This window comes from Mytilus trossulus, chromosome 14 (assembly GCF_036588685.1).
Source record: "Mytilus trossulus isolate FHL-02 chromosome 14, PNRI_Mtr1.1.1.hap1, whole genome shotgun sequence".
In the NCBI taxonomy this organism is placed as follows: Eukaryota; Metazoa; Mollusca; class Bivalvia; order Mytilida; family Mytilidae; genus Mytilus; species Mytilus trossulus.
This window is the reverse complement of record NC_086386.1, coordinates 9,583,484-9,595,485: the sequence shown is the minus strand read 5'-3', so window position 1 is coordinate 9,595,485 and position 12,002 is coordinate 9,583,484. Positions and strand designations below refer to the sequence as shown.

At 32.9% G+C, this 12,002-nt stretch overlaps 1 protein-coding gene across 1 annotated transcript in view; it reads left to right on the top strand.

Annotated features, from left to right (window-relative positions):
• LOC134696567 (ubiquitin carboxyl-terminal hydrolase-like) overlaps positions 1 to 10,451 on the top strand; it is a 96,230-nt gene extending 85,779 nt beyond the window's left edge. The window contains exon 8 of the mRNA XM_063558422.1: positions 8,561 to 10,451. Within this exon, the coding sequence (XP_063414492.1) occupies positions 8,561 to 8,647 (87 nt within the window). The 3' untranslated portion in view covers positions 8,648 to 10,451. The remainder of the gene's footprint in view (positions 1 to 8,560) is intronic.
• Positions 10,452 to 12,002: the final 1,551 nt, after the last annotated feature.

Genomic DNA, 12,002 nt, shown 5'->3' with positions numbered 1-12,002 from the left:
CTAGCGCCTGGTTGCATGTCATTTAGTGTATCATTATGGATTGTTATTTGTTAGTTGATTCCCATGAGTTAAGGCCCCTAGCGCCTGGTTGCATGTCATTTAGTGTATCTTTATGAATTGTTATTTGTTAGTTGATTCCAATGAGTTAAGGCCCCTAGCGCCTGGTTGCATGTCATTTAGTGTATCTTTATGGATTGTTATTTGTTAGTTGATTCCCATGAGTTAAGGCCCCTAGCACCTGGTTGCATGTCATTTAGTGTATCTTTATGGATTGTTATTTGTTAATTGATTCCAATGAGTTTAGGCCCCTAGCGCCTGGTTGCATGTTGTTTAGTGTATCTTTATGGATTGTTATTTGTTAGTTGATTCCCATGAGTTATGGCCCCTAGCACCTGGTTGCATGTCATTTAGTGTATCTTTATGGATTGTTATTTGTTAGTTGATTCCCATGAGTTAAGGCCCCTAGCACCTGGTTGCATGTCATTTAGTGTATCTTTATGGATTGTTATTTGTTAGTTGATTCCCATGAGTTATGGCCCCTAGCACCTGGTTGCATGTTGTTTAGTGTATCTTTATGGATTGTTATTTGTTAGTTGATTCCCATGAGTTATGGCCCCTAGCACCTGGTTGCATGTCATTTAGTGTATCATTATGGATTGTTATTTGTTAGTTGATTCCCATGAGTTAAGGCCCCTAGCGCCTGGTTCATGTCATTTAGTGTATCTTTATGGATTGTTATTTGTTAGTTGATTCCCATGAGTTAAGGCCCCTAGCGCCTGGTTCATGTTGTTTAGTGTATCTTTATGGATTGTTATTTGTTAGTTGATTCCCATGAGTTAAGGCCCCTAGCGCCTGGTTCATGTCATTTAGTGTATCTTTATGGATTGTTATTTGTTAGTTGATTCCCATGAGTTAAGGCCCCTAGCGCCTGGTTCATGTCATTTAGTGTATCATTATGGATTGTTATTTGTTAGTTGATTCCCATGAGTTAAGGCCCCTAGCGCCTGGTTCATGTCATTTAGTGTATCTTTATGGATTGTTATTTGTTAGTTGATTCCCATGAGTTAAGGCCCCTAGCGCCTGGTTGCATGTCATTTAGTGTATCTTTATGGATTGTTATTTGTTAGTTGATTCCCATGAGTTAAGGCCCCTAGCACCTGGTTGCATGTTGTTTAGTGTATCTTTATGGATTGTTATTTGTTAGTTGATTCCCATGAGTTGAGGCCCCTAGCGCCTGGTTGCATGTCATTTAGTGTATCTTTATGGATTGTTATTTGTTAGTTGATTCCCATGAGTTAAGGCCCCTAGCGCCTGGTTGCATGTCATTTAGTGTATCTTTATGGATTGTTATTTGTTAGTTGATTCCCATGAGTTAAGGCCCCTAGCGCCTGGTTGCATGTTGTTTAGTGTATCTTTATGGATTGTTATTTGTTAGTTGATTCCCATGAGTTGAGGCCCCTAGCGCCTGGTTGCATGTCATTTAGTGTATCTTTATGGATTGTTATTTGTTAGTTGATTCCCATGAGTTAAGGCCCCTAGCACCTGGTTGCATGTTGTTTAGTGTATCTTTATGGATTGTTATTTGTTAGTTGATTCCCATGAGTTAAGGCCCCTAGTGCCTGGTTGCATGTCATTTAGTGTATCTTTATGGATTGTTATTTGTAAGTTGATTCCCATGAGTTAAGGCCCCTAGCGCCTGGTTGCATGTCATTTAGTGTATCTTTATGGATTGTTATTTGTTAGTTGATTCCCATGAGTTAAGGCCCCTAGCGCCTGGTTGCATGTCATTTAGTGTATCTTTATGGATTGTTATTTGTTAGTTGATTCCCATGAGTTAAGGCCCCTAGCGCCTGGTTGCATGTCATTTAGTGTATCTTTATGGATTGTTATTTGTTAGTTGATTCCCATGAGTTAAGGCCCCTAGCACCTGGTTGCATGTTGTTTAGTGTATCTTTATGGATTGTTATTTGTTAGTTGATTCCCATGAGTTGAGGCCCCTAGCGCCTGGTTGCATGTCATTTAGTGTATCTTTATGGATTGTTATTTGTTAGTTGATTCCCATGAGTTAAGGCCCCTAGCACCTGGTTGCATGTTGTTTAGTGTATCTTTATGGATTGTTATTTGTTAGTTGATTCCCATGAGTTAAGGCCCCTAGTGCCTGGTTGCATGTCATTTAGTGTATCTTTATGGATTGTTATTTGTTAGTTGATTCCCATGAGTTAAGGCCCCTAGCGCCTGGTTGCATGTCATTTAGTGTATCTTTATGGATTGTTATTTGTTAGTTGATTCCCATGAGTTAAGGCCCCTAGCGCCTGGTTGCATGTCATTTAGTGTATCTTTATGGATTGTTATTTGTTAGTTGATTCCCATGAGTTAAGGCCCCTAGCGCCTGGTTGCATGTCATTTAGTGTATCTTTATGGATTGATATTTGTTAGTTGATTCCCATGTGTTAAGGCCCCTAGCGCCTGGGTTGCATGTCATTTAGTGTATCTTTATGGATTGTAATTTCTACTGTTAAGGACCAAATATATATCTTTTCTTAACTTGACCTAAACGACTTAACGGACATTTTTAGAACCTTACAATTATACCAGGTAAGCATTCTTTGGAATCAACAGCTTTTAGTTCTTTGTTTCTCAACATTATTAGTGATAAATTGTTTTCTACCATTTGTTGTACTGTCTGGTTGGAGTGTGGTAGGATTGTCATCTGCCCATGTTCATCTTTCACTTCACTAATTTATTGGTATAAAGAGTATTGTTCATGTGATCTATAGAGAAATTTTGTCTGGTTAGGTGTATTATTTTTGTTCTAAAACAATGGAGATTGAAAAATATCATGTTCTGTCTAATATGTTCTCAGGTGCTCTTTTCTAATTTTGTGACTAAAATGCACAACATTGAAGATATTGTCTTGATTTATGCTGTGTGTTGCAACTTAAATTTACAAGTACGAAAATAAAAAGATCTCTTGATATTTTTTGTTATTTTGCATTTACCAGGTATAATCAATGTATGGAACTACATCAAGTTTGATAATTTCCAAGACATTATTTGGTTGAAAGTTAGTCAAATTAAAATGTAACTGTGTAGATACTCATAAATATGTTTATTTTATATCATTGCTGTTCTGTATGCTAGTTATATAATATTCTATATATCACAAAAATGAGTATGAGCAGAAACGGATTTAGGAAGGGTCCAGGGAGCCTGGGGCCCAAAAAGTTTGGATGATTATACAGGAAATCACATGCATGACTGAAGCAGGCTCCCTCTTAGACAGTCAGTGGGCTTGTGAACATTTCTGGATCCACCACTGATAAGTTATCCTATTACATTGATATAGGAAGATGTGGTGTGAGTGAACCATTATAGGTTAAAGTACGGCCTTCAACACGGAGCCTTGGCTCACACTGAACAACAAGCTATAAAGGACCCCAAAATTACTAGTGTAAAACCATTTACATTGTCTGTATATTAACACTAACATTGGAAGGCTAATTGAGATGCCTTTAAAGAAATTTTGTATAAAAGCATAATTTCTCAGAAGTACAAAGATGGTTCATACAGATGCCATATACTACAAAATTTTGAAAGGTCATATGTCCATTGTTTTTTACCTTATTTTTCTGGCTTAAAAGTGGGTGTTTATGGTCAAGTACATGTCCTATACACTATCAGCAATAGGTTAAGTGTAAATTGAATTATTGTATTGTGTAGTTGTCTGTCTGTCAGTGAGTGTCTGGCATCTAACCCTGCCTTCATTTTCATGGTTTATTGGTCAATGTATAAGTTTTTGTGATCAGTTTATTTCTTTGAATACTTTTAACAAAAATTAACTATAATGTTTGTATGGTGTATGTACATATATCTTGGGCAGGGTTCATCTGACATTGATTTCATTTTCACTGATTGTTGATAATGTTTAAAAGTGTATATGATATTTGTATTATAACTTTCGTTATCTTAAAGACTTACAACATAAATTCAATCATGATCAGTAAAGTAGGCTAGACATTTCAGCAAGTGCACTCTTGTTTAATATTTAGATAAAATTTTATAAAAAAAAACAAGATTTTTTACTTAAGGTGGCTCGTGGGTACAAAAATTTTAGCAAAAAATTAAACCTTTATTTTTTCATTACAAATTTTATTTATTACACTATTAGTTGTTACTTTATGATGTGGTAAAAAAACCAACCCCAAAAAATGATTTGGTTTGGCCCCAGATGACTTTAAAAATTGAAAACGCTCCAAATTATCTCCCTTTGGTGCAAAAATGCCATTTTTTGGCCTTTAATTTGAAATATCTTTTTTAACTCATCGATGACCTACATTTTTAGCTCACCTGGCCCGAAGGGCCAAGTGAGCTTTTCTCATCACTTGGCGTCCGTCGTCCGTCGTCCGTCGTCGTCCGTCGTCGTCCGTCGTCCGTCGTCGTCGTCGTCCGTCGTCGTTAACTTTTACAAAAATCTTCTCCTCTGAAACTACTGGGCCAAATCAAACCAAACTTGGCCACAATCATCATTGGGGTATCTAGTTTAAAAAATGTGTGGCGTGACCCGGTCAACCAACCAAGATGGCCGCCACGGCTAAAAATAGAACATAGGGGTAAAATGCAGTTTTTGGCTTATAACTCAAAAACCAAAGCATTTAGAGCAAATCTGACATGGGGTAAAAATGTTTATCAGGTCTAGATCTATCTGCCCTGAAATTTTCAGATGAATCGGTCAATCGGTTGTTGGGTTGCTGCCCCTGAATTGGTAATTTTGAAGAAATTTTGCTGTTTTTGGTTATTATCTTGAATATTATTATAGTTAGAGATAAACTGTAAACAGCAATAATGTTCAGCAAAGTAAGATCTACAAATAAGTCAACATGACCAAAATGGTCAGTTGACCCGTTTAGGAGTTATTGCCCTTTATAGTCAATTTTTAACCATTTTTCGTAAATTAAAGTAATCTTTAACAAAAATCTTCTCATCTGAAACTACTTGGCCAAATTAATCCAAACTTGGCCACAATCATCTTTGGGGTATCTAGTTTAAAAAATGTGTGGCGTGACCTGGTCAACCAACCAAGATGGCCGCCACCGCTAAAAATAGAACATAGGGGTAAAATGCAGTTTTTGGCTTATAACTCAAAAACCAAAGCATTTTGAGGAAATCTGACATGGGATAAAAATGTTTATCAGGTCAAGAACTATCTGCCTTAAAATTTTCAGATGAATCGGTCAATCGGTTGTTGGGTTGCTGCCCCTGAATTGGTAATTTTGAGGAAATTTTGCTGTTTTTGGTTATTATCTTGAATATTATTATAGATAGAGATAAATTGTAAACAGCAATAATGTTCAGCAAAGTAAGATCTACAAATAAGTCAACATGACCAAAATGGTCAGTTGACCCCTTTAGGAGTTATTGCCCTTTATAGTCAATCTTTAACCATTTTTCATAAATCTAAGTAATCTTTTACAAAATCTCCACTGAAACTACTAGGCCACAATCATCTTTGGGGTATCTAGTTTGAAAAATGTGTCCGATGACCTGGCCATTCAACCAAGATGGCCGCCACGGCTAAAAATAGAACATAGGGGTAAAATGCAGTTTTTTGCTTATAACTATGAAACCAAAGCATCTAGAGCAAATCTGACAAGAAGTTAAATTGTTAATCAAGTCAATATCTATCTGCCCTGAATTTTTCAGATGAATTGGACAACTGGTTGTTGGGTTGCTGCCCTCCAATTGGTAATTTTTAAAGAAATTTTGCCGTTTTTGGTTATCTTGAATACTATTATAGATAGCGATAAACTGTAAACAGCAATAATGTTCAGCAAAGTAAGATCTACAAATAAGTCAACATGACCTAAATGGTCAATTGACCCCTTAAGGAGTTATTGCCCTTTATAGTCAATTTTTAACAATTTTCATTAATTTGGTAAATTTATGTAAATTTTTACCAAATATAGTTCTCTGTTACTAATGGGCAAAGTTCATGATAGATATAATTGTAAGAAGCAAAATCGTTCAGTAAAGTAAGAACTTCAAACACATCACCATCACCAAAATACAATTTTGTCATGAATCCATTTGTGTCCTTTGTTTAATATGCACATAGACCAAGGTGAGCGACACAGGCTCTTTAGAGCCTCTAGTTTATTATTGTTTTCAAATAAGCTGTACATAAACTAAATAATTGTAAAATTTAAGCGATTTCTTATATTAGGTTATTTTTTTATTTCGATATTTCCTCTTTTTCTCCTATTAGTTCAACAGAAAAAAAGGACATTAACAAAAATGCATGCTTCTTCCAGAGGCAGATTTTAGCTTAAATGAATGGTGACCCCATTTTTTTATTTCATTTTTCTTTTAAGTATAGGATAAAGTTCATTTATGAAAAAATATAGCGAAATCCTATATTTGAAAAAAAAAATCATTTATACCCAGGAGCCCCTTAACTCATAACTAAAAGAGATAAATAACCCTTTTCATCATGCATTAGTTTTGGACTGTTTTTCTTTATGAAGGAGAAGTTTTCTTTTGGATTATACTTCATCTCCAGTGAAAATAGTTCTACATTGTTGCTAGTCAAAGCTTTATAATGTTGTAAAAATGTTCCCAAAATTATTGGTTATAGAAAATAATTGTTTTTTGCTAAAATTCTTCTTATTCTGCATTACTTAACTTTTGAATACAGGTTTCTGGTCGAGCTTTAAGTAAGCATGACATATGTTGTCCTTCAGACATAGTAAATATTTGATTAAAAACTTTCAGTGCAGTGGCATTCTTCAGTCTAGTCTTTAAAAAAAATCATTCAAATTTTGAACCGGAAGATTTTTAACCCAATTATTTCAAATTATGTAAAATTCATGTTTTGTCAGGTATAACTCTAAAGTTACAGAAATAAGGTCTATAGGTGATTTCCTAGGTGTACAAGTTTGGTCAAACAAATGTAGTTATACATACATAGATAAACCAGGATAGATCATTTATGTCAGTGCATGTCATGTGGAAAAGTACATTTACAATACGCTCATTATTCCATTAATGAAATTTAAATCAATATAATTATTTATGTTTTATTATCTACTGTGAAGTTCCTATTGATTTTGACATTCTTTACAAAAAAGATATCTTATTTCATACATATATATAAATGTCATAGTTTAGTACTTGGCATGCAAATATATTTTTCTAGTATTATTCAAAAAAAGAGAAAATTTTCAGCATGGATTATTTAAGAGGAGTAGTAGCAGGAGTGATTTATAGTTTTTGGTGTCTTTAGAGAATTAGAATTTTAAATTGATTTTTTTTGTCATAGAAAATCTAAGATAATGAATTACAATATAATTGCAAGAAAGGACCTTTTTCAAATACCATTAAAATCTATTTTATACGAGAAACTCTGTCAAAGTCCCCCTATTCCTGCCCCATGTTCAGGCTTATATTGCATGTAAGCAATTGTTGACCGAATATTTTCTTTGTCAGTTGTTGCCTTGGGACTCATGAAGCATATCATATTATTTCCTCTTACTGACCACAAATATTCTGGTTTATAGCTAGGCTTTATTCTTTCAAACTCTACTTGTGGTTAGCGATAATTACATACCATGTGATCCCTGCAGGTATTTATAAGGTGATCTCAAACAGAGTAACATAGAATATACATCAAATCGAAAAACATAGATTTTATCATATTGTATTTAGTATTTTTTTATTATATTGGAAAGACACTAAGTACATAAAAGCAGTAAGATTCATATATGATTTAAATATTGTTTTGTTTTTTGCAATAATAAGCATATTTAACTACACAATATATTTTTTTGCACAAAGCAACTTGAAACTGAATCAGAAGCAACACAAGAATATGGTTAAAAATGGAAGTACAGACCTCTGGAAGTTTATGGTGTGACAAAAGTTTCATGTTCTTTGTTACTGTGAACTTAAGAACGAGGAGAAATTCTTATCAGTTTTTCTACAGAAATTATGATGCATAAAATAATTTAAAAAAAAGTGAAACTATATATATTAAATATACTATTTTTTGTGTACATCAATTTACTTTTATTTTTATTTTCAATCTGCCAGTAAATTAAGAATATTACCTGAAAAAGGTTTTGTCATGACTAATAAAAGTTGTCCAAAATTAGTGTTGAAAGTGAAGCTCAGTACATTTGTAAAAGTACACACTGCAGAATTTTGCCAGTTGTACCATAATGATGTGTTTTGAAGGCTCAAAGATTACTTGCCTGAAAGCTTTCATACATTATAAGATGTTTGCCTCAAAGATTTCATAATCTAAAGATTATTTGCCTGAAAGCTTTCATACTTTCATATCATTTAAGATTGTATCATTGAAAGACCAACCAATGTCCGCTATTCAATCAAATGTCAATCAAGTGATTCAAGTCAAGTCAAGTCCTTCTAGCACTAACTACCAATGACACAGATTTTATGTATATGAATTATTTCTAGTGGACATAATACCAAAGCAATGAAATCTGACAATTAAGGTCAAGGGCAACAATAGACAAATGTTGACCATTACAACTTTTTCTTACAGGATGCAGTAGCTGTTGCTAAGAAGTTCATGGAGAGAGATCCAGATGAAGTCAATTTCACTCTGATGGCACTGGCAAAAGTGGACTAATCCTGATTGGACACTTTATGGTCACATGATCAACAAGATATCAAGCTTTATCTGTATGACTATGATGCTGCACATGTAACATTATTGTGCATTCTATGTTGTGCCACAACACAAGCATTGTTCTCTTATTTTATTATACAGTATTTTTGTATCTCTTCACACAAACAAGTATGGTTTATGGATGATAATATTACTACACAATGGAGATTGCTTTGCCCTTTGACACTTTTTGTTTAAAATTCAATTCCCGTTTGATGTTCATTTCAAAAGCTGTACTATTTCAATAGTTGAGGTCCTTGAAGACTAGAAAACAAAACTGGATGTGACCTCAGATGTCGAACATTTACAAATAACAAGTGAAAACTGTTTTATAATGCATCATTACAAAATTAAAAATTATTACAAATGTCCTTGTAAAATTAAGTTTGACCATTAAACTCATGATTTATAAGTTACCAATGTTAATCACTGCATATTTTACCTTTTTGCACTGTAATGCTGACCATCATTCCATGTCTAAAGTTGAACATTAGATTATAGTGTTAATTCCTTAGCTTAAGAGATTACTTAACTGACAGTAAGAAGTTGAAGGTCAATACTTTAAGTTTGACCTCTTTTAAAAAATAAATACCTAATGTTTACTGGGAAAATTCATGTAAATCTGCAAAGAAAACAGACTGTACTATGTATATATGGGGAGTATCTTGTCAATAAATCACTGGTGTTGTTTTAAAATAATAGACTTACAATTTTATAATTACAATGTATAAGGTTCTAGCTGAATCGGTTATTCAAAACATATAAACCAGTACATATTCATGTGAACTTGCAGTCATCAGGTGGTTTAAAAGAATGGCATCACATACTGTGATTCTTTTTCTTCTTCAAAATTTTGAAAGTTTTAAAAGTCCTCCAATGTTCATCCATGTGTCATTGAGTGCATCTTATTTTGCCATATTCTTTCTATACCCCAATTTCAACGAAAAACAGATATATTGCTCTTCTAGGTCCCATATGGATTCCTGCAAAGTAGACATTAAAACACTGAGCATCAAAAAGTAGACCTTAAAACATGGAGCTCCCTGCTTGTGCACACCTAAATCATCAGCACTTTTGAATAAACTTGTTAATAAGTAATAAAGTGTTACATATGAAGATGAAGCTTTCCATTATGAAATAAAGAAGAAAATATTAAATTGAGTAAAGAATATATAATTAGATTTTTACACAACAGTAACTTCATTACTAATTCATTGATCATCTCTTTTCCTGCTAAGTCAGTAGATTTCTCTTGTAATTGAATGAATGCATTATTTAGATTCTTAAGTAGGTCAATGTTCTATATATAGATTCTGAATTGAGTGTGATACAATATTTCCTCCACTCGAGCAGAGTCTCTGACTCGAGACAGTAAATTTTTTAATTTTAATTTTAGTTGTAGAAGACCTACATTTCTATTTTATTTCAATTTAACGGTTAAAAGGGTGAAAATAATGTTTTGCATTTACATAAGAGTCTATTTCTCTTTCAAATATTAGATGATGTAAAGTCATCTTTTAATATCAATTTTCTAATGATCTATATACAGTATGTATCATCAGACATGGTCACCTTCTGTTTTCGGATGTCACCATAGCAAATTCGAGGGATAGCTAGATTTTTTTTCACCATTCTTAAAATTTAATAAAAATATGCTCAGATCAAACAAATAACATGAAAACTTTAAAAAAAAAAAAATCAACCCTATGCCAAAGAAAAAAAAATCAGTTAAGAATTAGAGAAATGGAGATATTAATTCTGAATAGGTGAAGGATTTCTCATAGCTCATACATTTCCTGTCAAAACATCCAACTTATGAATTTAACAATTATGAAACATAGAGAAATCATATAATTCACCAAGTCAAATGTCATGCTTTATTTCATCCTGTAACTGGCAACAATCACTATCATCAGCTGTGCCACAAGTCCAATGGATAATGGTAAAAACAGTCTTTTTCCACCTGTACTCAAGGTAAATTCCCATCATAATAATAGTAATATAAAACTCACTAACTCTAGGATTTGAATGTTGGAAATATTCCACTAAAGACCAGAATTCACAACAAGCTATTGTTTATTGTACATTTTTCACATTCCATGAGTAGTTATTGTATAACCATGTTTCAAAACTAATACAAAGACTTTAATTCTTCAATGGATTATAAATATTTAAATGACATTTAATACCTTGACTTACTTTTTTGTTAAAACATACCTACAGTAATAAGTATATAAACAAAAATAAGATTTCCAGAACAAAATATTTCCATAAACATTCACCCATATAGCATGTATCTATTGAGGGATATAAGAACAACATACTCCCTTAGAGTGTCATAAGGGTCTTGGCCATTCAAAACTGGCATGCAGGGTAGATTTGATTAAACCTAGTAAAACACAAAATATTGTCAGACTTTGGGTTTCATCAGGTATTTTACTTTAAACATATTTTATTTCAAAAAATCGTGTACATGGCATACACTTATAAATACAGTGATAACTTAGAATAAAACAAAATACCTAGAATTTTTTGTTGCAAAAAGTTTATAGCGTATTTTTAAAAATGGGTGATTGTCCATCAGTATAACAATAGAAACTGAAAGACAGTAAAGGTAATCTCATTCTAATATGGTACCAATGAAAAGTTATAGATGTCTAAAAGACCAATAATAATAAGCATTATTTAAAAGTATTATTTTGTTTGGTAAGATGTTATCATTAGATAATGTTTTAATAGTTTGGATCCTGTAAAGTTCATTGTTAATTAGTGCTATTTTGTCATTTTTGTTCTTAAGAGAGTATGGATAATATCTCATATTTAAGTTTATGTATGTTGTATACCAAAATGAACATTTGTATCTGCAGAATAAATGTTGTGCATCTAATATGTAAAAGTGCTTGAGTGTCTAAATAAAGCCATGCCTAACGAATAAATGTTTCATGTATTGTCTAACAAGTCAATAAACTATATAGAAAGTGCTTCATTAAGAACTCTTAGTATACTTCTTGACATATTCTATTTGCCAATTATCAATTTACATCAGTTACAGAAGTTGCTTCCCTTTGCCAGTTTCAGACTGGTTCTTAATACTATGGAATTTGCTGCAGAACACGGAAATCATGATAAGCACAAAAAAAGGGGGATTCAACTCAATTTTTATTGGAGAATACTAGCTACAAAAGTTTTTAAATAAACCAAGATTAAATGTAATTAGAAGATTTGCAAAGACTTGTCCACAGATAAATTTGTTCGTTTTGCCAGCATGTTGTTGTAGATTATTGCGTGTTTAACTGGTCTAGATTGGCATTCACAG